At 42.3% G+C, this 27471-nt stretch overlaps 1 protein-coding gene across 1 annotated transcript in view; it reads left to right on the forward strand.

The window, feature by feature from the left end:
- Window positions 1-27471, forward strand: part of CPNE4 (copine 4) — a 197520-nt gene that overhangs the window by 140202 nt on the left and 29847 nt on the right. The window contains exons 6-7 of the mRNA XM_089909934.1: window positions 17882-17980; window positions 22060-22146. Of these exons, the coding sequence (XP_089766060.1) occupies window positions 17882-17980; window positions 22060-22146 (186 nt within the window). The remainder of the gene's footprint in view (window positions 1-17881; window positions 17981-22059; window positions 22147-27471) is intronic.

Consider the following 27471-nt stretch of genomic DNA (forward strand, 5'->3'; position numbering starts at 1 on the left):
TGAATAGGTCAGTAAGATGAAGTTTTTACTGCCTCTGAGCTAAGAGCATGTAGAGCAAGACTTTAAAATCAATAGTATCATGAATAAATTTTGTGAAGTTCGCCCTCAGTTTTCTTATCCTTAAAATTAGAGAGTCCTACTGGAATGATCCCCAAATTACATTGAACTAAGATACTAAGATGTTAGTGACATGCTTGAGACAAGGCATGGTGAATAAGTTCCCATTTAATGAATCTAAGAATACCAACACTCCTCAGAACAGTGCTTAGACTCTATAAATCTACATCACATGAGTGCAGCATGAGTATCTGAAGCACATTGTCCTCTGGCTCGTGTTATAGCTGAGCTTGTTGGCAGCATTTCTAGCCCTTATTATCCCTAGTGGGCCTGTACCAATTGGCCAAAGCCTCACAGAGACTGGAAGAGCTAATTATTTATAGATGCAGCTCAGCAGAGACTTTGAACCTTCGTTTGTCAACACAAATGAAGGGCTGATCTGCTGACTCCCATTCTTCCTTTCTCTTTTATGTACTGTCTGTTCCTAAATTCCTTGCATTTTGATGTGCCTTCAGTTCTGATGAATTCAAAGGTATGAGGATTTTAACTTCCTAATCCATCAGTTGGGAGTGATCAGGAAGGAGAGGAGAGAAATACTATCCCAATTCTTCAGCTAATCTGTCACTAGGGGATTTCCATAGGAGTTTATGTTGGTTAGGCTATTTTTGTTAAAAGGAATTTTGATGGCCTTTAGTTTGGGTGAGTTATGTAAGAACTCACCTGAAAAAAAGGAAGAAGATATGGGGGTTTTGCTACGGCCTCAGGATTCTGGGAACTGCTAAACCACCAGGTCTCACAGAGCTTACTAAATAGTTCGACTCAATAAATCATTCAGAATTCAGAGCAGCACAAGTGACTGGGTCATTTGGTCAACCTCCTAAGCAACAGGGGTTCACAAATATCTATTCTCATGCTCTACCATTGTGACAACTTGGCTAGTCTCCCTGTGTCCTTCAGCTACTATTCCCAAAACCAGCTGCTTCATTCTTTCTCTCTGTCTCAAGTTCTGATTGGTCTAATTAGTTCCCGTTGTCCATGATGAACAAAACTTCCACACCAGGTCATCTCATAGACTCCTGGCCAACCTACAGGTGGGCTGTCCTTAGACAAAGTGCCCACTTCAGAGGAGCACAGGCAAGAGTCACCATTGTGGCAGCTTGTGTGGACAGAAACCCTCAGAAGAGGGATGTGCGAAGAGCAGATGTTCTGAAGCCCAGCCTCCAGTAACACATTCAAAGTCAGTACCGTAATGGGCTGAGATGCCTATCTGAACCAAATCTTCTTTCCTACAAGTAACTGTGATATATTAAAAGAAAATCCAACTTAAAAAGCACAAAGGTTTTAAGAACTCCTTTATGCACCGTTTCATTATTTTTATTCCATGCTCCTCTTTGGTTAAAGATCATCCAATTAGTGAAGTTCCTAATGTACTAAAATAAACTTATCAAAATATAGTTGCCATATAACTTCTAAGTATCATCTGTTGGACAGAGTGAAGCACACATGTTCAAGGTTGTGTTTGATTTAACTAGTGGTATGGCCATGGTGTTATTTTCTGTGATTATCTATTGCACAACTGAGTGCATTAGATATATTTAAGGTGACCTGGGCTTTTGTGGTGAGCTGGAGACCTAAACACTATTTACAACTTTGTTGTTCTGAGTTCTCAACATCCAGTTAACAGTAAGAACTTCCAGAGTTATAGTCATTTATAAATTGGAAATTAATGCAGAAATCTTATATCACCTGAAACCAAGCATCTTTGAAACAGCCACCTTCAGCAGACATTTTTTAAATCTCTGATCATCACAGCCATCTTATGGCATTTGATTCTCTCCATGTCTTGGGAAATGGTGTAAATATGAGGGAAGGTAACTCTACATTTATCTAAGAGAGTGGTTCTCAAACTGTGGTCACAGAACTAGCATATCAGCATCACCAGAGGACTTGTTAGAAGTACAAATCCTCACGCCTTGCCCCAAATCTCCTGAATCAGAAAGTTTGCTGATGGGGCCCAGAAATCTGTATTTTAACAAGCCTTCCAAAAGATTCTTGTGTATACTAAAGTTTAAGAAGGCTGAACTAAGACTTTTGTGAGCTTCAGAAGACCCCAGGAAGACTCTATTTCCATAAGAACAATGCAGTATCCCCATCACTTGGTTAGGAACAAGAGCGTGTATTATTTCTCTAAGTACTTCTGACTGGGGTCAGATCTGGGAGGAAGCCCAGACTAAGGATGAATGTCATCAATGTACGTTTGTTCTTTTTCTCTATTCTCTGTCCTTCCCTTCTGCTCCAGCATGCTGCCCCTCACCATGTCTAAGCTCCTTCAGTTTCCTACATAGTATTTCCTCCTCCTTCCTCTTTGTTAACCTAAACTCCATGTTTCCTTCCAGTTCTGCTTCAAAAAGGACTTCCTCCAAGAATTTTCCATGTTTTCTCTCAGCTGCATTCATCAAGCATTTATTGAACACCTACTTTTTCCCTGGCACAAGTTACAAAGACAAATAAGACTCTGTCCCTGTTCTCCCGTGCAATGAGGACACACAACAGATGATGATCCTTTTTTGCTTTCACTCAAACCTTTCTCTACAGTTCCTAATAAATTGTGAGACAACTTTGCTCTGGTTTTAGGTTACTTCCAATACATGTTTATCTTCCCTACTAGATGGCAAGCTCCTTGAGGGCAGTGACCACATTTTTAAACTCATTTTGTATATTGCGTGTTTCCTGGCAGCCTGCAGAGAATGTGTTGGGAGAATGTTGTTGGGTTGAATGAATGAGGTAATGGTTGAAACAGTAGTATAGATGTGCACAGAATGGATTCAGTACCTTCACAGTAAGCCTCTCTGTCTTTTCTTCCTCTGCCCTTTGAGTTACTCTTACCCACTTACCTGGGTTATGAAACCAATAAAATCCCAAAGACAACTTGCTTGAACAAAAGTGGATTCATGTTTCTCCATGCTGGGCCGGGGTGAATCCCAACAAATGCCAGGCCAGCCACCAGGTCAAATGCCAATTAAAAGTTTAAAAATAAATATTAAATCTGTACCTTAATTCTACCCCTGCTTTTGGTTGGGATGATGTTTGGGTTTTGAAGAAAAATTTTGTAGAATCCTGACTTAGGGCCAAAAAGGCCAATAGTTTTCCCTTAATTAGTGGAATTACAAAGAACCTGCCAAATGAATGATTTGTACATGACCAGAGAGACACAGAGGAGAATGATGGTCTGTGTAGTAGTTATTATATGTCCACATCTTTCAGCTGAATTAGATTACATGCCAAGCTGAATCCTCCAAGAGCAGCTGCCTGCAGGTTGCTTACAAACTCTCTTTTGATCCACATGTCAAGTCAGTACTTAGGTTTATAGAGCACATACCTGCTTGCCAAGGTAACTGTTGGAAATATGAAAAATAAGATATTACAAGCTCCATGTTTGCCAATTTGTTCAGCTCTTCATAGATCAAAGCTCCAGAGAGCATCTTAAAGGTTAAGCTTCTCAGCTGCATAGCACAGAGAGATCAGCTAAGTGCTTTGTGGCCACCTAGAGGGGTGGGATAGGGAGGGTGGAAGGGAGACACAAGAGGGAGGGGATATGGGGATATATATGTATATGTATAGCTGATCCACTTTGTTATACAGCAGAAACTAACACAACATTGTAAAGCAATTATACTCCAATAAAGATGTTTAAAAAAATTTAAGCTTCTAAGTAAGGACAGAAGGATAAGAAGACAAGTTTCCTGTGGCTGTCTTAGAAACTCATACCAGGGAAATCATCATCATCAATATTATATCCATGGGATGTTGGGGCTTGAGTCATCAGGAAACTTTGAGATTTGCTACCTGAATATGTGGCTTTAGTGACATAAAATTAGAAGGACTCGTCATGGAAAACACATGACTTTGTGACTAGGAGAGGTGGGAAGAAAATGGATGGGATGGAAAATTCACAGAAAATTTCTGTGAATGAAATAATTTTTTGCTGCCTCATTATGATTCTTGACAGTCTTGGCAAGGTGGCAAAAATGAAAGCTACCTTTTTAAATAAAATAGAGCACTCAGGATCACTAAAGTTGTCAGTAGGAGGAAGAATCTCAGAGTAAGAAAAAGCAGCTGAACTATGGGACTTAGGCTTCCTAGGAGTGTTTATTAATTAGCAGTCCCAAGGTAACCTGCTTCCCACTTAACTCTGACCCAACCATGGACATATGGTTCTCCTCTGAGTGCTGTGAGGTCTAGCTATGACAAAGCCAAATTACTCAAACCAAATGTTGCTAAGAGACAGGTAAGAACAAATAGAAAGTAAACCCAGGGAGTACTCTTAAGTGAAAATGATGTGGTTTATAAGATAATGCTCACTCTTCAGGGCTTATATCCCTTCCCTGCCCCAATGGGTAAGGCAGTGACATTCACGTAGTTCTTTTCCTCCTAGCACTCACCCTACAAACATGCATCCTGACTCATCAGACTTGAGACTGACAGTAGGAAACAGGTTTGAATTTTATATTCCAACTCTGAACAATAAATAATGACTGCCTGGGATGTTGGATTGAGGAGGAGTCTAAGTGAGGAAAGTATGATTGACTGGTGATGTCTGCAATGGGCAAGGATAAGAGGATGGACAGGAAGTAGTGGGGGAATGACTATGCCTGTGCCAGGTATCTGGCATCCTGGTCTAGACCTAAGAAAGAGATACCAAGACAGAGGTACAGAATTCTCTCTTTCTCCACCCTAAGGACCTTACTCTTCCTCTATGTTAATGCTTGAAATAATGCCTCCCCATTTCAGGGAAGACCCCACCTAAGAACAGGGTCCAATTTCTACAGGCAGCTGTGTTAGACTCTTGCATATTAGCCTCAGTATTCACACAGAAGAAACTCATGCTGATGGGGGAGGCATATCTTTCCATCAGCAATTTTTCTCTCTGGAATGAATCTCCATAACAGTCTCAGTCTTCCTCTTGGCCACACGGAACCTGGAGTTTCTGAAGTTACAAGTAGCTGTCACAGGTAGAAGGCTAACCCTGTGGGCTGACAGTAAACTTTACAAAACAGTCCCTGCATGAGAGGGAAAATCTGACCATGCCTCATCTCCCCTTGCTTGTGGTGAAGTCATTCCTGATCAGCTCAAAGAGGAGGACAAGTTACAAAATAGCTGTAGTGAGGGGAAACCTGAAGAAGAAGGGAAATTGATTGCTTTAAAGGCAAGTGGCAGTAGGAAAACTTAGTGAAAGTAGGGACTAGGCAAAGGAAAAATTCATGAGTCTGGGGGGACCTAAAAAGAGGAAGCCATTCTAGATAAAGTGGAACTGACAGATTCTTCATATTGGTCACCCTCCCAAAGATCAAGCTAGATGGCAAGATGAGACTGAATATCAAGGTACAGCCACCAACTTTAAATCTGGATCTGAGAATAAAGTCCCCATCAGTGGTGGGCCTCACACCAGCCCAGAGCAACAGTCTAGACAGGGTAGCACTGAAACATCACAAGTCAACCTTCTCATCCTGCATGTAGCCTGGTGACAAGTGTTTATACAATATGATTGATCACTCTGCAGTTTGCTTTGTCAGTCAGTCATGTAGTTAATTACATGTTACTCTTGGGCACTATTATAAATAATGGTATGGCAAACAGTGCTAGGTTTAATGGTCCTGAGTGTTCAGCTATTAAATTGATGACACAGCTACATCAGTATTGATGAACAGGGATCTTCTCCATCAAAGATAATTTATATCCCTTAGCATAATGGGCTATTCTGCTCCCATTTTTGCCAAGGCATCATTCATACTGATACAGGCAATGAATCCATCAATAAAGGAGGAACAAACATATTTTGTTTTGTATTTTTTTTAAAATCCCCTGATAAATGCTGATCATAAGGAAACAGGGATTTTTGTATCGCTGACACAGAGCTTAAGGAAAATGTGAGCTCACCATAAAACTTGCCAAAACAGAAAAATAAGATGGATTCAGGAGAAAGAATTTGCATCCAAGCACAACTTCTCCAGAATGTACTGTCCACCTGCCTAGGGCATCCTTCTTTTCCACTCACTCTACAAATACACAGCCAAGTTCCTTGACCAAGTAAGCTGTGTATTATATACTGTGTATTATGCCCTAATCTTGGAAATTATTCACAATACACATTAGCAGGACCTGGAGTAGGGGAAGGCAAAAGGAGTATTGGCACAAAATTTAAGGAAGCTGTCACTCTCAGCTTTACACAAGTGGCAACCCTGTGCTTGTGGTGCCCTAAGAACAAATGCCTCATTAAATTTTGTGCCCTTGATGGCTGGTTGGCCTCACGTTGGCATTTCAAAGTCTGCAATAGAGAAAACTGTTTAACTTCTATTATCTCAGGGTAACCCAAGCTTATTTGAGAATTCAGCCCTTTTTTACTTTTTATTAATACCCTATTAACCTCCCATAAACCTGGTGCTCTATGAAATTAACTTTTAAAATGCTTTGCTACCATATTGATTTTGATTTCTGCCCTTTAAAATGATAACCTTGATGTGGAGAATGCAATTTAGATGGAAACTCGGGTCCATTTATCATAAACCACCATTGAAAATACATTGACTATTATGAAAGCCAGAAAAAAATTCTAATTATTTTCCACTATTTTGCTGCCTTTTAAAACAGTTATTGATGAGCCTGTTACTAGGAGGGGCTTCCTATCAGTGAATGGATGGGTTTACACCCATCCATGGGTAAAGAAGGTCTGTGTCACCTCCCCAGAGACAAATAAAGCTATTGCTCTGTACAGTGATAGAAATGGAATGAGAAGAAAGGTTCAATTACTTGGGTAATAAGTCTGATAAGCTAGGTCAGTGCCCCTGCTTTATACTGTCAAAATCTCAGCTCTCTGCTTGCCCATCTTGAAAATGTGTGTCTGACTCCATCCAGATGAAAAGAATAGGGTATCTTCCTGGATGACTCAGAACAAAGCCCTCCTATCTCGCAGGAAAGTGTTCGACTCAAAAGTCTGTCTATAATAATTATTGTTTAGAAGAGGAGAAATTATTCTCTCTGACAAGGAGAGTTTCACCAGTAGCAATTTTAGGCTAACAACTTAGTACAGTTGTTTGGTTTTCTTGTTTCATGTAGGAACTGTAGACTCTTCCTCACACTCGCTAAGTAGGCAGCATAGCTCAGGGAGGTATAGATTGACCAGGAAGGGCTGGTTGTATGTAGAAAGGCTGAGTGACAGAGGGACCCCATCACAAGGAACTAAATGAAATTAATAAAAAGTATTGGACTACCAGAAGCTTGGTTTCAAGGGTGGCTGGGGTAAATCTACACAAGACTTCAGTCAGAAGCCAGTTCCTGGATGAAGACTCAGGATCCAGACCAGGGTCAGAAGTGATGTCTGCCCACAAGAGACATGAGTGAGAGGGTAGCCAGGCCCTGAAGAGCATGAGCATGCAAGGTCCCCTGGTGCCCAAAGGATAACCTGGATGCCCCAGCAAGCCAAAGAAACATTGTAAACACGGGAACAGAGCAGGGACCAGTCAGTGGTGGTGATGAGGCAGGAGGATCCAGAACAATGTTTGTGACTCTGACGGGAATGCCTCAGTTATTTTATACTGTCTGTGGATAGAGGATTAGTCCAGTTTAAACTCCCAGAATTGGCTTGGGCGTGGCAGCAACAAATCTGTTTTCCATAAATTATATCATGCGATTGGTTAGGAATGGCTCATTTCTCTATGCTTTTAGGATCTGTTTTGTTCCCTTGTTTTAAAACCTCCAAGTCTTGAACACCTATGATGGTTCCATGGGCAATAATTAAACAAGAGAAGCAAGTAAATGAGCTTATGTCGGAAACACACTGTAATCAAGCTGCCTGGCTGCACCGGGGCTCCCTCCTGGCTGCTGCGAGACCCACGTTGCCAGTTTGTGGTTTTCAGACTGATTAAGCCATACGAATCGAGTCATCTGTTCTTTTCCGGTCTTCAAGCACCTTTTCCTCATCAGGGACCTATGGAGTTTGCCTCCAGGCATCAAATTACAGCAATCAATAAACCACGAGCAGCATGGCTCATTTAGGAATAAAGACACAGGAATTTTTCTAGAAGAAACAATGATTACCTGTCATGAGTCAGGAGATTCACGGTGTTTATTAGAGGTCAAGAATGTGGGATTCAACATTTGACATGACCAAATACTAAACTATCCCTTGGGCCTCAAGCCTATTCTTCCTGTGATTCCTACCCAGGTGAATGGTACACTGCATCACCCAAGCCAGAATCTTGTGGGTAATATCATGAAATTTTATTGTGTATATGATTTATACTTCAACAAAGTTGATTAGATGAAAAAAACATATTATTAGGCATATAGGAACAAACGTTCAATGAACTTCAGTTTGCCTTTTACAATAAAAAGTCCCCATCATTTAGAAAAAAAAAAGATGAAAGGAGCAGAGTGAGGTAAATGGCACTGACCCAAGTCTGCAATGGGAACTCGTGCTTTGGGATGCTTCTCCCACTGAGCACCTGGTCTGAGTTTCAGGATTAGAAGGAGCCCTACCAGTCTGGACATAGGGCGCTGATGATGAAGGTGGTGCACCCCCAGGATGAGCACAGAGCACCCACCCCTTCTGCCCTCAGCCCCGAGCAACACCTCCCCTGCATGGAGAAACACTGAGCCCTTGGGATGCTTAAATCTGGGCCTCTTAGTGCATCTAACCCCTCTGTTCTCCTGACCTACATAAGACCTTGCTATTTTGTGAAAACTTTTCTTTCAAGCTACTTTTCTACTTACAGCTCCCTTCCCAGAACTCAGACATGAATCCATAGGGGTTAGACCTGTGGAAAATTCTGAAAATTTGTCACCAGACTCTACTCAGCCTTGCCCCACTCCTCTAAGATGTGGTTCTTTGTTCTTGGGCCCATCTTGTTGCCCCACTCTCTCCTCACCTTAGGTTGAGTCCCCAGAAGATACTCAGGCTCTCATACAGACAGATGTCTGCTAGTCCTGCCCACCAGCACAGCAAAGATGACTGCCAGAGATGCACATGGCTGAGGCCCCAGCCCTGCCCACCATTTCTGGAGCTGTACCTACATTTTGTTTATTTGAGAAACTCTCCCCTCCATCTGGATGCTGCATATGCCCATCTCTCAGGGTCCAGCTTCGTCCCTGCTCTACTGTGAAGATTTCTGTCTTCACTCCCTGTGGCATCCTGCTCTGCCAAACCTCAGAGGTCCAAATCAGAGTGTTCATGTTACAAATGGGGGAGCTACTTTTAGTTCCCATCCAACTAGCTGCGGTGATGTCTGAAGGTTATTGCCAAGTCTGCAGTGAGTAAAAGCAATCAAGTGATGAGAAAATAATCAAAGGGGCGTGGACTCTCTTCCCATGGACACACTCTACCAAGGTCTGCCTGTGCTCAAGTCACAACCACCAGATAAGCAAATATACATTTAATACTCTTTTTTAGATGTTTACAGTCCTGTGTAAACCATTAAACCGATTTTGTGTTAAGGGTTGTCATTAAATTTTAACAAAAAAGAAGCCATTCCGAGTACTAAATTATAAATGAAATTGTCCCAAATCCCTAATCATAGCTATCCTGAAATATAATTTTATGTATTTGCCTAAAACTCCTTAAAATGATAGAAATCAGATTGCCTGATTTCCCAAAAGCTGCAGTTAGGAGACTGGTCTAGACTAAGTGATGTTAGAACAGTTTGGTTCCTATGTTACTTATTCTGTTAGCATTTAATTTTGATGGTTTCAATTTCAAATTCTACCTTTAAATGAGCTCAGTAAGGCCCCACCTAGGTTAATCATTCTGGGTAATCTTAGAGTGCTTATTATCAAAAAGAACGTTAAAGATGTATATAAGTATATTCTTCCCTGGGAGAGGTCAGATATCCACGATTTAGTTCGTTAGTTAAAAAAAAAGAAAAAGAAAAAAGGCCTGCCATTGAAAAGGCACATGGCATGAGTATGTTATGAAGCTATGTGGTATAATGAAAAGGGTCCTGAGTATAGAGAAATAAATCCAGGTCCACAGCCTAATTCAACTCTTGCTAGCTCTGTGCTTGGGAATAAGCCACCTTCAGTTGCTCTATTGAATTTTAGGATCACCATCTGTGAAAATGGACCTGCCATCTCATGGTGCTCTTGTGAGAATCACCATGAGAAGATGAACAACTGACTTTCAGTTGTCCAAGGGATATAAATATACCTAGTGAAAGAAAACAAAGGAAATTGTCTTTTTGTCTTGTTTATGGTTTCCTTTGCTGTGCAAAAAGCCTTTAAGCTTAATTATGTCCCGTTTGTTTATTTTTGCTTTTATTTTTGTTACTCTAGGAGGTGGGTCAAAAAAGATCTCACGTTTTATGTCAAAGAGTGTTCTGCCTATATTTCTTCTAAGAGTTTTATAGTGTCTGGCCTGACATTCAGGTCTTTAATCCATTTTGAGTTTATTTTTTATGTATAGTGTTAGGGAGTGTTCTAATTTCATTCTTTTACATGTAGCTGAACAGGTCTCCCAGCACCACTTATTTAAGAGGCTATCTTTTCTTCATTGTATAGTCTTGCCTCCTTTGTCATAGATTAGGTGACCATAGGAAAGACAACCCTCAGAATGGGAGAAAATATTTGCAAATGAAGCAACTGACAAAGGATTAATCTCCAAAATATACAAACAGCTCATGCAGCTCCATATCAAAAAACAAACAACCCAATCAAAAAATGGGTAGAAGGCCTAAATAGACATTTCTCCAAAGAAGACATACAGATGGCCAACAAACACATGAAAAGATTAAACAACATCACTAATTGTTAGAGAAATGCAAATCACTATTATTATCTCCTTTAACAGGGAGAGTAGTGAATAGAAATGCAACATCATTAATTATTAGAGAAATGCAAATCAAAACTACAATGAGGTATCACCTCACACCAGTCAAAATGGCCATCGTTAAAAAATCTACAAACAATAAACGCTGGAGAGGGTGTAGAGAAAAGGGAACCCTCTTGCACTGTTGGTGGGAATGTAAATTGATACAGCCACTATGGAGAACAGTATGAAGGTTACTTAAAAAACTAAAAATACAACTACCATATGACCCAACAATTGCACTACTGGGCATATACCCAGAGAGAACCATAATTCAAAAAGACACAGGCATCCCAATGTTCATTGCAGCACTATTTACAATAGCCAGGACATAGAAGCAACCTAAATGTCCATCAACAGAGGAATGGATAAAGAGGATATGGTACATATACACAATGGAATACTACTCAGCTATAAAAAGGAATGAAATTGGGTCATTTGTAGAGACATGGATGGACCTAGAGACTGTCATACCGGGTGAAATAAGTCAGAAAGAGAAAAACAAATATCATATATTAACACATATGTGGAATCTAGAAAAATGGTATAGGTGATCTTATTGGCAAAGCAGAAATAGAGACACAGACATAGAAAACAAATGTATGGACACCAAGGAGGGAAGGGGTGGGTGGGATGAATTGGGATATTAGGATTGACATATATACATTATTGATACTATGTATAAAATAAATAACTAATTAGAGCCTATGTATACTTAGGGAACTCTACTCAATGCTCTGTGATGACCTAAATGGGAAGGAAATCCAAAAAAAGAGGAGATACATGTATATGTATAGCTGATTCACTTTGCTGTACAGTAGAAACTAACACATTGTAAAGCAACTATGCTCCAATAAAAATTAATTTAAAAAAAAAGAAAAGAAAGGGAGTAGTGTTACGTTATCAGGTATTGATAAATAATTAAGAATTTTATGACTTTAATTATCTCAGACTTTGGAACATAAAGTTGAAAAAGGAATAAAGATGCAATGCCATGTAACTAGGGAATTCTGGATCTGAAAGGACCTCAGAGAGCACTCACTCCAGCTCCCATTCCCCAGACACCCATTTCATAGAGAAGGAAACTGAAGCACAGAGATACTGAGAAGACACCCTAAGGTCTCACAGTGCTATCTGCAGAGCGAGGACAGAACTCGGCCTGCTGCTTCCCAGGCCCTGACCCCTGTGTCTACAACAATTAAACCGTGTCCATAATCCCATGCAGACAATCCTTTGCCTGTGCCTATATCTACCACCAACAAAACATATTACCGAGTTTGATCATCTCCTTTAATAAAAATTAACCAGTTGATTGCAGTACCTTCCCTTTGCAGTGTGGAAACAGGGCCAATCTGAGGACTGCCATCCACTCAACTTAAGGAGAAAGACCTTTTTCATGAACTCATCACAGATTTATCTGAGTTCTTACTTGTGCCCAAGAACTGTGCTAAACCCTGATAGAAAGCTGAGTACTCAAGTTTCCTTCAAGTATTGGATAGAGACCAGTGGCGACCACATAGCTGGAGACACGTTAAAGCAGATGTAAACAGATTGCAATGGAAGCTTTGGGGGTGGTGTAACCAAGGAGCCAAGAGAAAGTGGACAGTGAACCCTACTTCACCTGGACAAATGACAGGTTACAATGTTAAAACATATATAAAACTTTAAAAGGCAAGGGAAGAACAGATTTCCTTTAAACATGAGAATTCTGCAGTGATGAGCCACAGTTATGTAATTTTATAACCACAGTTTGGGTAGCTCACCCTGGCCTTCCAGGACCTGGATCACATTCAGATCCCAAGAACTCTGAGGTTAAAGCCAATTGTACTTTAAAACCCAAAATATTCCATAATAGCAGGAGATCATTCACCTCTCTGTGTCTCAGTTTCCTCATCTGTAACGTGGAGATAACAATAATAGTGTCCCACTGATGGGGTTGCTGTGAAGATTAACTATCAGAGCATGTCAAGGGCTTAGAACAATGCCCGGGACAAAGTAAGTGTTCAATAAACTTTGGCATATCAATATGAGAAGACCGATGGTCACTGAAAACTCACTTCTTAATATGAAGGTATGAATGCCAAGGGAGAAGATTAGGGAAGGTGCGTCAGCCAGGGTTAACCAGAGAAACAGAACCAGTGGAAGATAGACATTAAGAGATTTATTGCAAGGAATTAGCTTATGCTGTTGTGCGGGCTGGCTGGACAAGTCTGAAATCCCTACAGCATACCCTCAGGAAAGGCAGGCTGGAACTCTCAGGCTAACTGAAGTTAAGTTATGGCCCAAAGGCAAAATTTCTCCTTCTTCAGGGAAGCCTCATTCTGCTCTTAAGGCTTTCAATGGATTGTGTCAGACCTACCCAGATTATTAAGGAAATCTCCTTTACTTTTAGATTTCTTAACAGCTTTATTTAATTGATACGTAAAGAACTGTACATATTTAATGCATATAATTTGATGAGTTTGGACATATGCAAACATATGCAAACTCATATGCATATGAGTTTGAACCTGTGAAACCATCACCAGAATCAAGGTAACAGATCCCACACGTTCCAACATTTCCTTATGTCCTTTTGACTTGTTTTGCGATAAAAACACATAACATGAGATCTACACTATTAACAAGTTTTGAAGTGCACAACACCATATTACAAACTATAGGCACGATGTTGTACAGCAGGTCTCTAGAACTTACTCATCTTGCATGACCGAAACCTTACATCCATTGAACAACAAGACCCCAATGCCTCCACCCCTCAGGAACCTCTATTGTATTCTCTGCCTCTAAGAGTTTGACTGTTATAGATGCCTCATAAAAGTGGAATCAAGCACTAGTTGTCCATCAGTGACTGGCTTATTTCAGTTAGCATAATGTCCATCCAACTCACAAATGGCAAGATTTTCTTCTTTAAGGCTGAATAATATTCTATTGTATGTATATACCACATTTTCTTTAGTCATACACTTGGGTTATTTTCATATCTTGGCTATTGTGAATAATGCTGCTGAAGTTAACATGGGAATGAAGATATCTCTTCAATATCCTGACTTCAGTTCTTCGGATGTATACCCAAAAATGAGATTGCTGGATCATATAGTAGTTCTATTTTTAATTTTTTGAGAAACCACTATACTGTTTTCCATAGCTGCTGCACTGTTTTATATTCCCACCAATGGTTACAAGGGCTCCAATTTCTCCATATTTTTGCCAACAATTGTTATCTTTTGTGTTTTTTTAATAATTGTCATCCTAATAGATATGAGGTGATATCTCATTGTCATTTTGATTTTTCATTTCCTGATAATTAATGATGTTGAGCATCTTTTCATATACCTGTTAGCCATTTGTATATCTTTTTTGGAGAAACATCTGTTCAAGTCTTTTGACCATTTTTTAATCAGGTTATTGGGGGGTTTTTTGCTATTGAGCTGTAAGAGTTCCCTAAACATTTTGGAAATTAATCCCTTATCAGATATACAGTTTGCAAATATTTTCTCCCATTCTGTAGGATGCCTTTTCATTTTATTGATGGTTTCCTTTGCTGTGCAGCAGATTTTTATAGCTCCTGTAGGAGTTTGATATAGTCCCACTTGTCTATTTTTGTGTTTGTTTCTTGTGCTTTTAGTATCATATCCAAGAAATCATCGCCAAGATGAATGTCAAGAATATTTTCCCCTGTGTTTCTTTCCTAACTGTTTTACAGTTTCAAGTCTTATGTTTAAGTCTTCTATCCATTTTGAGTTGACTTTTGTGTATGGTGTAAGGTAGGGATCCAATTTCATTTTTTTGCGTGTGGATATTCAGTTTTCCCAACATCATTTGTTAAAGAGACTCCCTTTTCCCCATTGTGTATTCTTGGCACCCTTGTCAAATATCAATTGACCATATATGTATGGTTATTTCTGGGTTATGTATTCTGTTCCATTGGCCTATAGATCTGTCTTTATGGGAGTACCATGATGTTTTAATTCCTGTGGCTTTGTAATATATTTTGAAGTGATGTCTTCAGCTTTGTTCTTTTTCTCAAGATTGCTTTAGCAATTCTGTGTTGACAAAATTCAACACTTTTTCATGATAAAAATGCTCAACAAACTAGGAATTACCTCAACATAATAAAGGCCATATATGACAAGTCCACAGCTAATATATTACTCAATGGTGAAAATGTTAAAACTTTTTCTCTAAGATTAGGAATAAGACAAGAATGCCCTCTCTTGCCACTTCTTTTCAACATAGTGCTGAAAGTCCTAGTCAGAGCAATTAAACAAGAAAAAGAAATAAAATCCATCTTTGTCACTTTCTAGGTGTCTAGTCAAGTCACTTGACCTCTCTAAGCCTGTGACTGATACCTGTGAATGGCAATAATAATATTGTCATTTCAGGGTTATCATACAGGATTAGAGACCATAAACACAAATGGCCTGGGCTCATAAGAGATGATCATTTAGGACAAGCTCCAAAGTTTAACTTCTTTTAGTTCAAAGATTACCTATTGTTAACTGTGTGGTGTTGGAAAACTTACTTCACCTCTCTGTGTCTCAGTTTCCTCATCTGTAAAATGAGCATAATGAAAAATTATTCTGGGTATTAAGTGAATTTACATATGTAAAGTGTTCAGAACAGTTTCTGGTACATAGTAAGCACTATATATGTTGTAATTATTATAATTTGCTGTTTTGTGGTTGGCGGGGGGAATTAGGTAGGCAGGAAACCTGGACTTTTGTCTGCACTGGGTGAACTTGCAGGAGTCACTTCCTTTCTCTTCCATTAATTTCCTTCTCTGTAAAATGAGGGAGTTGACAAGACCATCTGTCGAGCTCAGACATTTTAAGATGATATACCTAAACTATACTGTGAGCTGTGGGAATGTGGAAGACCTCCTGACTTGTAGACAGTTTTGAGCTGCCACTCTGTCACCAATCTGTCAAAGTTTCCTTATTGATTCACACCAAGAACCTGCCTCTGTCTCAGCTTTTCTGCAGGGCAGTTGATCTGTTTACTTTTCACCATGACATGTTCCTCTGTCAGCTGTATCAGAGCTGTCATAAGCCAGCTTCATGGCAGGGAGAGAAAGACCATGGTTTTATTTTTCTGCCTCACTGTGTCTTCTTTCCTCTGGGACCCTTCTGAGAAAGGTCGAAACAGGATTCTGCAACTGCCATGATGAGAAATGCCACCAATTGAAGAAGCAGGGTCCATGTAAGCAGCGGTGCCTGCCCCCCAGGAGGCCAGGCCTGGAACCCTGTTGGGCCTGACTCATCATCCAGCCCAGGGGAGTTCTGCCCCAGAGAGAGCAAACGTCCTGAGTGCTATGGTGGCAGGTGGAAGGAGGGCAGTAACTAACCAAAGCATGACGGGAAATCTAAGAGAAGGCAGATAGGTGGTTTTGCTTGAGATTTGGTGACAAACCAAAGTACTACATACATTCCCTCTTGCTTTTCCTATATTCTAATGGAGAGATTAAAAGAAACACAGTAAAACACAAGGGAGTGTTGAAAAGACTCTTTTGGCCCCTTTGCCTTTTTATCTGCTTCCCCCCAAGATAGAAGACTGAGTAAGTGTCAGACTCAGATGTCCCAGGGCTGTGTTCACTACTGCGCACAGTTAAGAGCCTGAGAGGCAAGGTCCCAGAAACACACTTCCTTCTCTTTCTGTGCCCAGGCCAGTCAAGCTTTCTTTTGCTTCTGGCTCCAGGTAATGACTGTGTGAGTGTCAGGGTCAGTAAGGAGGGGCTGGCAAATAGAGAGAAAAAACCCTGTTGTGAGTAATTGAGATCAGTAGACAAGTCTTTGACAGTGTGATGTTCACAGTGCACATCCTGAGTGATGTTTCCCACTGGGTGGATGTTGATACAATCCACTGTGACAGAAAATAAATGAGTAGGAATAAGTTTGGGGGGGGATTATGTTTCATTCGGGGCATATTTCATTTTAGGTCTGTGTGGTATCCCACAGGTCAGAAAATAGATTTACAAACCAGGTTTTCCAGGCAGGACTGGCCACTGGGGTCTTCATCCCAAGAAAGAACTAGGCTGCCCCTTGACCCCCAATATTCCGGGAAAACCTCTGAGTAAATGTCTCCTTGCTGCCTCGATCTTATCTGACTTCTGGGGTTCCTGGCTGCAGATCCCTGGTTTAAGATGTAGAAGCGATATCTGAAGTGCTTGAAACCCTAGTCCAACCTCCACCCCAGAAAAAATGGGGACTCCCTCTTCATCTAAAGATGTGTGACCAAGCAGAGGGATGGCTACTGATTTAATCTGCATCACACTGCAAAGTGTTACTTGCAAGCCCAGAAGTTAGCCTTAGTGGTGTTAGATGGAGCCCTCTTGTTGGAAGGTCGCATCTTAGGTGTGATGGACGCCTGCTTTTTACCAGTGTAACTCACCTCTCACTGTTTTTCACCTATTTTTCATGTGGGTACAATTAAAGATCTCACTTTTTGCCCTCTGACTTGTTTTTCTTAGCATCGCTCTTTTGCCTTCAGAAAAAAAAATAATAAAATGTGATTCATACGATCAAATCATTAAACATAAGCTGCCACTGTGGAAGCTACAGGCATGGACTCAGGCACCTGATTCCAGCTATAAACCACAGAAGCTCTCTTCTGTGGGAAAAACAACACTGGAATTAGAGTCAGGATACCTGCCTTCAAATCCCAGGTTTCTCATTCACTGGATAGACCCTTTGACAAGTGACTTATCTCCTTTTGGTCTTACTGGCCTTACCTGAAAAATCGGCAAATTATTAGCCACTGCTGCATCACAGGGCTGCTTGAAAGTCATGACAAAAAGGCTAAGTAAAACCAATGGAAACCAAAGGGATACCTCTTCCCACATGCTGTCATCCTAGACTTTTGATCCAGACCAACTGTCCTTCATCAGGTCTTCCTCATAAAGTTTGCATTGCCTTTAGCTGCTGTGGATGAATTCTTAAGTTAAAAAAAAATACTTATTTTCTCTTGCAGTGCATAGTATGGGACTGGGACTCCAATGGCAAACATGACTTCATTGGAGAATTCACCTCAACATTCAAGGAGATGAGAGGAGTAATGGAAGGAAAACAGGTATGTGGTAAGCCCCTCATGGCATTTCCCCCAGACTCGCCTCTTGCAATGCCTCCTTAGCACCCAGCTATACACCGAGCAGCTAGAGGTGAGACATTAATACATGATTAAACATGGCCAGGAAGGAGCATGGTGGGAACTGAAATCTGGGCTCTAGTGCCAACCCAGCTCATAGCAATTGGTTGTGACCTTGGACAGGACCCTGCTCCAAGGTGGTACAGTTTCTCCACTGGCAAAATGGAGAAGGCAGATGAGAAAGTTTCTAATTTCCTTTGGCTGTGTAGCCTTGGACAAGTGACTTAATCTCTGTGCACCTCAGCTTTCTCACCTAAAATAAATGAAGGTGATTATGGTACTTACCCGGTAGCATTCAGTGAAGATTAAATGAGATAAATCATGATACGCACTTGGCAGCGTGTCTGGAACTTCCAAAATATGTGCTGGTGTTATTATCATGTTGCAGTATTCTTTCTAGATCTATATTTCCGTGACCTGGTGGCATTAATTACACATTTAATGCTTTGGGCAAATTATTTGATTACTCCAAATTTTTATTTTGGGCACCAGATTTTCATTTAGTCTCACCATTTCACTCTTACACTCTTGATACCAAGACATAAACCCAAACACTGCCACATACCACAGGGGCACATAGGGATTTCATTGCATCACACAGAAGCCTACACCTCCTCTTTGTATCTCTCGGACACCCATACTCTGATGGATACATACATACATCTATTGGTCAGTTGCCGTCGTCTGGACCCTGACCATGTAACTTCTTCTCTGATCTGTTCAGGATTCACCTGCCCAGTGTCAGCTGCAGAACCTGAATCTCTTTGCCTGAGGGCTTTCTGTGGCTGCTGGAGCCTGCTCTGCCCATGCCTACTGCAGGCTGGACATGTCGGGGGAATTGTACACATTTCAGGGAGCAGCCCTCAACAAATTGCTAATGGGAGATGGGATATAAATACCCCAGCTCTCTTGCCCTTCAGGCGGCAAAACTCTGAGGCATGCTCTGTGAAGTTGCCCAGAGTTCCCCAGCAGGAAGCAGCCCTGGTTGCCCATAGGGTTACCTGAATGGATCACGTACCCCTTTTTGGCTGCTTCCCTATTTCAATTCCCCACTCTTTTATTGTTCCTTCTTGGTATTACCTCCCAGATGAATTACTTGTACTTAAATCCTTGTCTCGGCGTTAGCTTCTGGAGGAAGTCAAACCAAGCTACCTGCCATCCTTACTCTGGGAGCCACTGTCCCCATAGAACAAAAAGGAGTGACAGCAGAGAAAGACTTTTTCCCCTAAAGACCCTGTGCCTGGCCTGCTCAGAAGTGCTGCTTGGGGAAGATTGTCCCAACTCACTCTTCAAGTTTCTCCTTTCAGATGTAAGTCAAGATGTAACCAGACTGGATGGAAATAAACTAACATTCTTTAGAATCAGAGGCTTAATCTGAATCAGACCATTTGTTGAATACCTCCCTTTGGCCTGAAAAGTCAAGGGCAGCTTTCTGCATAGCTCCCACAACCTGCTAAACACGCTGTTACATACCCAGCATTGCAGGAAACTTGTCAGACACACAGAGACCTTCACCCACGAGCAGGTTTGCAGTTTCAGGGGTACAGTGAAAACCAACACTAAACTATAAATAAAGTCACTACCCAAATAACTAGGAATTTATCCAGAGACGTTGTTGCTTCTTTGAATGTACAAGACCAGGCTCTGTTGAGCTAATAAATCAATGATAGTTATCAATACCACCCGCTAGAGTTCTAAAGAGTTTTACGAAGTTTTGCCTTGTTCTGCTTTACAAATAGAAATAGCCAAACCAATAAACATGGGAAGCACTTCATCTTTAGAATCCTAGGAGGATATTATAGCATACATCACAATTGAAGCACGCTGAAGTCTGATGCTTTCAAACAAACAGAAGTGAATCTTGAAGTCTCTCTGAGGAAATGGATGATATGCTACTGTACTTTTCTGTATCACTGAGACACCAGAAAGGTTTTGGTGCAACCACTCAGTCCCTATTCTGACACGTCTGCACCCAGGGAACTGTTCTATTATTTATTGACTCCACTAATATTTACTGAGGAGCACCTGCTAAGTGTCAGGCTCTAGGTGTGACATAAATGTGCATCATAGTAAAATATAAATATGAATCAAGTAAACAAAATATGTAATTATACATTGTGCCAAATGCTATAAAAAACTGAGCCAGTTTAGTTATAAAGGTATAACATAGAAGAGATCAGCTGAAAAGGTGACATTTAACTTGAAGGCCCTTAAAGATGAAGTGAAGCCAACCATGTAACAAGCAAGGGAACAGTATTTCAGGCCGAGGGAACAATATTGCAAAGTACTGAGTCAGGAAAGAGCTCGGTGTGATTAAGGATCTGGAAAGAGACCAGTGTATCTGGATCAGAGAAGGTGAGGGGGCCATGCATGCGATGTGGTCAAGAACAGAGGCCAAGGCCAGGAAAAGCAGATTCTGATAGCTCAGAGAAAAGAGTTTCAATTTTCCTATAAATGTGTTGAGAGCACACTGAAGCCACAGTCTCCAATTTAGTAGCTACTGGCTACATACACCTATTTCAATTTCAAGTTTAGTAAGTTTAAGTTAAATTAAGTTAAAATTTCAATTCCTCCATCTTTCTCTCTCTCTCTCTCTCTCTCTCTCTCTCTCTCACACACACACACACACACACACACACACTCCAAGTGTTCGTGTGGCTAGTGTCTTCCACATTGATAGGTGCAGACATGGAATATTCTCATCATTGTAGAAAGTTCTATTGGGCAGTGCTGCAAAGGGGTCTAGGCTGGAGAATTACATTAATTTTTTTAAAGATTACTCTGGCTACTGTGTAGATAATCAGTTACAGAGAGAGACAAGAGAGTGAGGCAGGGAGATCTGTTAGGAGGCTACTACCATAGGCAGGACAGGAGGTCAGCAATCTGGGCTGAGTTCCCCTGGGAAACTTCTCTCTGTTCCAAATGGAACTCACTCTTGCACTTGTGCCTACACATCTGAGGTAGCTGAAATGTTTCTCCACGTGCTCTTTCATCCTCCAGGACACCAGCTTAAGCTAATACATGGTGAAAATGTCCCAGCCGCAAGAGGAGGGCAAGCCCCAGTGCACAGGGGCTTGTCAAGCCTCTGCTCATATCACTTGCTAACGTCCCATCGGTCAAAACAAGTCACCTGACTAAGCTCAGAGTCATTGTGCACTGGGAGGAATGGGTCATTGGCGCCAATGCTGTATCAATCTACCCACTCACATCTGCCTCAGAAATTGCTTCATTTTCAGATACTTCCAACTGTCAGAGAGTGAAAATTTGTCTTCTGAGTAGAAATCCAAGGATCTACTCCCATAGGATAGTGGGCAGGAGCATTCCATGACTCTTGGATGTTTGACTTTGTCAGTAGTCAAGGTGCAGTTGGCTTTGTCCCCTGAAGCCTTCTGTAGGCTGAAAGGGTTGAGATCTGTTCACCCTTTAGCTCCCAGCTACCTCCTCAGTTCTGATTCTACCAAACTTATCATCATCCCCACCAGCTTCCTGTAGCCAGTATTCAATGTCCCTCAGTTTTCCTACCTCTTAAGTCAATTCCCAGACACTAAGACTCAGCATTTGGGTTTCTCAGCTGTGTGTCCCCAGATCTCTCCTTCCCTCTGCTGCTTAATTTGATCCCCTTAATAGCAAGCATTTATAAGTGTCAGGCACTGTTCTAAATGTATTACAGGGGTTAATCATTCAATCCTCACAGTAACCCTATGAGATACCTACAATTACAAGCTCCATTTTACAGAGGAGACATGCAAGACATAGAGAAATCAAGTAATTTGCCAAAGATCACACAGCTGGAAAATGGAGGAGCTGGGATTCACACCAGGCAGAGTAGTGTCGGAGTCTCCCTCTGCACCACTCCTCCTTACTGCCCCTCCAGATGTGATGGGATCAGCTAGAGACCATGGGCCAGCCCTCAGGTCCATCTGCAACAGTGCCCACGGGCCTCGTCACGAATGACTCCACTTCTTCCTGAGCTGGCAATCATGCTATAACCTTTCTTGTTTCAGGTGCAGTGGGAGTGCATCAATCCCAAGTACAAAGCCAAGAAGAAGAATTATAAGAACTCGGGCATTGTGATTTTGAATCAGTGCAAGGTATATACATAGCCCCTGTCTTCCAGGGGTATGAAGCTAGGGCTGTCTGGGAGGAAGGTCGTGTGGACAGAAGGAGAGAGTGTCAAAGAGATATGATCTTTTTAAAACAAAAATCAGAAAGTCAAGGTATTAATGGACATACATTGTAAGCATGGATGGTCTTGGAGCTGTGGTAGGCCAATGCCACCATACCCTCCACAAGGACAGTCCTGCCCCCAAAGATAGGAGAGTCCTGGTCTTCCCAGGGCAGCACCAGAGGGAGGTCCCCAGAGGGGGTCACCAACATTTCTAAAGCACCTATTCTGTGCCTATCCCAGCATTCGTTGCTTTATATGTGACACCTCCACCATGCCGAGAGGGTACCATGAAAATAAGACAGTGGGGGAAGATTAAAGGGCCTAAAAATTCCTCCCAGAGGGGCTCTAACTTCGCAGAAAATCCCATCTGGGAATAATTTTGCTACTTGTTGAGTACTTACTATGTGAAAATAACTATAATACGTTCTGTTTACTCTTATCACAACCCTGAGATTTCTACTTTCAAATGAGATTGTGTAACCAGTTTGTCACACACATGGTAAGTTTAAGAGCTGAGATTTTAGTCTCCGTCTGTCTGACTCCATGACATAAGACTTACGTGCCATCCAGTTTCTCTCTGTATATATCAGGTTCCTTCACTCAGAGTTGGCCTTTCCTGGCTGCCAGGAGCTTCAGGAACTCATCCTTACATAACAAGAGAGTAAAGGAAAAGACTGATGGGTCTGGCTTAGGTCACATGCCCACCCCTTGAACCAATCACTGGAACTAGGAGATAATGCTTATGAGTGGCCATCTGGGGGTCACTGTTTTAATAATGGCTTTTTCTCTGTATTTTATGATGCTTTGATATCTTGGGGCCTTGCATACTGGGGAGGAACTGCCCCTCCCAGAGTTACCTAATTCCTAAAGGTAGCAATCAACTTGCCTGTGAGCCTGTCTTTGACATGCAAACCAATCCATCCAGAGCCTATACCCCCAGCCACCCCCTTTCCTGAACTCTCACACACCAAGACAATATTCCGCCTGCCCTGTATCACCCCAGAGCCAGGTTTCAGATAATTAGAGACCATCCCTATCACCCAGAGCCTCGTAAGTTACTCAAACTATTGAATCCTAAACCTGCTTAACTTCTTACCTTGCTTCATGCATTCCTTCCCACAAAAACCATGATAAAGATTTTTGCCTGTGCTTTCCCCTCATTCCACTTGCCTCGTGACTGACCCTAGTGCTTCCCCGTGTGGCCCCCTTGTGTGGCAGGACATTCCTCCTGTCCCTTGGGGAGCTGTGAGTAATAAACTCTTCTTTCAAAGGCAGTTGTCTCTGGTCATCTTACCTACCTGTACAGACCAAATCCTGGTACATTCAGAATAGACCTGTGACCATCCTTGTGCCCATAGCAGCAGGAGAAAAGAAGATCCAGATGAGCCAGTTCAACTATCCATCTCTGTAAGGTGATTGTGCACACATCTGTTTTGATCTAAGAGTTCAGCACTCAAAGGCCATGGTGATCGAACTCATTTATTTGGTGTACAGACAGTAGTAGGGTATCCCAACTATCAGGCAAAGCATCGCCATAAGGAAGCCAGGAGCAGGTACTATTCAGGGAGCCCAGTAAATATCAGCCCTGAGACAAGTCTGCCAATAGATGTGTGCCACCTGGAGGTGGTGCCTGGAAACACTACCATGGGGTTTTATGGGTCAGTCTCTGAGAAGCTGCCCTGAGCGTCAGATGGAGTCTGAGAAGTGAGGGTCAAAAATCAGCTAGTAGTTGTCCTGGTAAAAGGATCCAGATTGTGAGCTCAGTGGCTGCAGGTACCATGCCTATTTCTCACATCCCTGTATCCCTAGCATCCAGTGCATGGTGGGGGCTTAATAAATCCTTGTTAAATAAATAAGTAGATGAATGTCACCAAGACTCAAGCATCAGAATCATAATGAAGCAGAAATTAAGACTAGAAATCAGTAAGGTGTGTGAGAACACAGATGCCAGGGGTTGGGAAAAAAGCAGGGACCCTGCTGACTTCCAGCCTAGAGGTTGAAAGGATGAACTGTGCTGTCAAGACCGCCATCATTTGAGTTCCACCTCCATCATCTTAGCCTCAGTTTCCTCTTCTATAAAATGGGCACAATAATAACAATAGCATCACCTTCACAGGCTTGTTCTAAGAATTAAATGAGGTAATGTATGTCAAGTGCTTGGCGTACAGTAAGTTCTCAATAAATGTTAATACTTGTTGCTCATGGCATGGGAGGAATCTCACTAGCTGGCAGCTGGCAGTAAAGACCTTCTCAGGTAATTGTGATCTTGAAGCTGCCCATCTTGATTACTGTGGTGTTAGGAATGTTACCAGAACTGGGACTTAGACACGGGCAGCGAGACTGAAGCCAAGTGTGAGACTTCATTCATTTCAAACCAGTGGTGACCCTTGAAAACACAGTATTAGTCTCACCCCAGAGGCAGAGGCTGATTAAAATCATGTGTAAACCAAAAGAGAGGGTAGCAAGGGATGGATGGCTGCAGCCCTCACAGGCCCATCTAAATTCAGCATTGCTTTCTTTCTTTCCTTTCATGGAACAAAATCAGCTGACCCATCTTTTTCCCACAGATCTTTCTCTGCTTTTTCCTCTACGTCAGCATAACCCCAAAGTGTAGGCCTCTAATCTATAGGTATACAGATCATACTGTTCCTAATACAGTTTCCTCTCCTCCTCCCATGCAGATCCACAAGATGCATTCTTTCTTGGACTACATCATGGGTGGCTGCCAAATCCAGTTTACAGTGAGTTGTTTCCATATTTGTCCTTATTCAGGAGTAAGGTTGGGGAGTGGTGCTGGGTATGGGGCACGAGGAGATAAAAGTCTGTTAAGACCCTGGGTCAGCTTTGCTCACATCTCACCGCTGAAATATCATACAGTAACATGTTTTTACAAGGAGGTCATAATTCTGTTTTCCTCAGTGAGTATGGTTTTCAGCGTCATGTCAGGAAATTCCTGCCATTCAACCTCAAGTGGTTCGGGCAACCAGCCTAATGCTTTCCGTTCTTTCCATGACTACATGAGGCAGGAGGCAGTGGGTGGGTTGCCAGGTCCCATCACTGTGTGAAAAGGTTGGGAAGGAAGTGAGCCGCGCTTGCGCATCCCACTGGACAACTGCAGACGTCTTGGTTGTGTTCGTGTGGCCAGACCACGAGCCTCCATGTCATGTCCAGTGGTCAGTGCCAAGAGTAAGCCATCCAAATGGTTCATCAGTCAATGAGAAAGAGAATTCCAAAAGATTGGAGAACCAGTCTTGCAAGGTTGAAAACAAGGATGAGTGAGTGGATTGAGGATCACCTCCTACATGGAATCTGTGAGCCCATGGGATTTGCACACTCCTAATACAGATTGGAGGGTCGGGGTGGACTGAGTCTTTTTTAAGTGCCTGGGTGGGCCAAGATTGTGAGTCCATCTGCCCTGGAACAATTTGCTTTCAGTGGCTTCATATTCAAAATCCTACTAAGTTTAGGCAGACATGACCTGCAGAAAGAGAATACCCAGATGACAAGGAATAGATCTGCTAAAACCTATGGGAAATCAACGTGGATGTAAACAAGAGGAAACCAATTTGTGCAGCATTTGTTCCTCATCTTACAAAAGTGTACTCGTGAAACTCAGCCCTGTTTAGCTCCCTAGACAGGCTCAGTCATGTGAGGAAGGCAAGGAAATTGGTTTGAGCCCAAGAAAGTAGACAGGAGCAATATATTCCTGAGACTAGGGATAGTGGTACCCAAAGGACTAGAAGGGGGTTCCCCGAGGGGTTGATATAAGGCATCTCCCTAGATAGAGGCTTATCCTCTGCTATAACCTCAGAGGGGTCTACCTATGTCCTGCCCAAGCTCAGGCCATTGTTCATTTGCCCCTGAATACTTACAGGAGTTAATTATAGATTTTGGTCATTTCTTTGAAGTCTAAGTTTCTCTAAAGACACACCCACACAGCACCCACCCCTTCCCCCCCTCCCCACCTCCCCGCCATATACACACTGGCATGTTTAGAAGGTAGCAAACATGTGCATTGTGAGCACACACCCCTGCCTCCAGCTGTCCTGGGCAAATGGAGGTGGAGGAGTCAGCAGTGTCACAGAGGAGATGGTGTCCCATGATCTTAGGCAAAGCAATGATGCAGAAAACTATTTATAGATTCTTCAAGGGAAAGCTCTATCAATTTGGGTCTGTTTTAGATTCTATAGATCCCATGCTTTTGAACAGCTCTTTATTCAACCTTCAGGGGCTTGCTTTGCCCTTGGAGTTGGGCTACAAAGAATTGGCCCCAGGGAAAACTGAAGTTTGACCCCAGAATATTTCCAGCTCTACACCCTGACTCATGAAGGGGAGGGGAGGGGAGATCGTGTGGCCCACCTGACAGGAGGATTGCTCTCCTGGCTTTGTTTTCCCCTCCTTCTCACTTTTGCTGATGCTCCCAGCTGGAAGGGACCACCTCAGTGGTTCTCACTACCACCTTCCCAGCCCCGGCTTCTCAGCCATCCAGGGTCCACGGATCGACCTGCGGGAGATCTGGAGTGAGTCTGGAACAAGGCATGTGAACAGGGGGAGCATGTGCAGATAAATGCCGAGGAGACCAGACCATCAGCAGTGCCTGCAACAAAGCCCTTCCTCCTGGAGGGCTCCAGGCCGAGGACGCAGGAGAAGGTTGCTAGGTGTTCTATTTTGAGCTTTCTATTAAAGAAAACATAGCAGCCACCTCATTGTCATTTTCCTCTAAAATTAAGTCAGCTTTCCCATTATTAATTTCTTATTACTCAAGCAGTGCTATCTAATGTAAATGGCAAGCTGTAATACAAACTATTAATAACAATTAACATGTCTTAATAAATTTGGTATTTATTATATGCCCAATCATTTTATTGAGGCCATCTGGAAAAATGAAGGGAATGTGGCAGAGGGATGAGAAATGAGAAGAGGGCTTCCTGGCGTAGAGACAGGCAGAGCAGGGGGAGGGAGGAACGAGGTTCTGTTGCAGTCACCCCACCCCTGAGCTCTCCAGAGTTGAAATCTCCCACTGGCACAGAGGATGGCCCAAGATTCCTAAGCAGGCCCCAGAGCTTCAGCCAGGATGAGCCTCCGTCTCCCTGGAGACAGACCTTCAGGAGCCAGCAGTGGAATACAGTTCTGCATGTTTCCTCCCCTCCTCACGCTTCTCGGCCCTGCCCCTGTGCCCAGGAGGCCTTCCTCTTCGGGTGCATCAGCCGGGCTCTCCTGCTCATGGATTTTGGTTGGATTTGACCAA

This window comes from Delphinapterus leucas, chromosome 4 (genome assembly GCF_059928025.1).
Source record: "Delphinapterus leucas isolate spDelLeu-1000000601 "Yukka" chromosome 4, BTC_Dleu_Yukka2, whole genome shotgun sequence".
Taxonomy (NCBI): domain Eukaryota; kingdom Metazoa; phylum Chordata; class Mammalia; order Artiodactyla; family Monodontidae; genus Delphinapterus; species Delphinapterus leucas.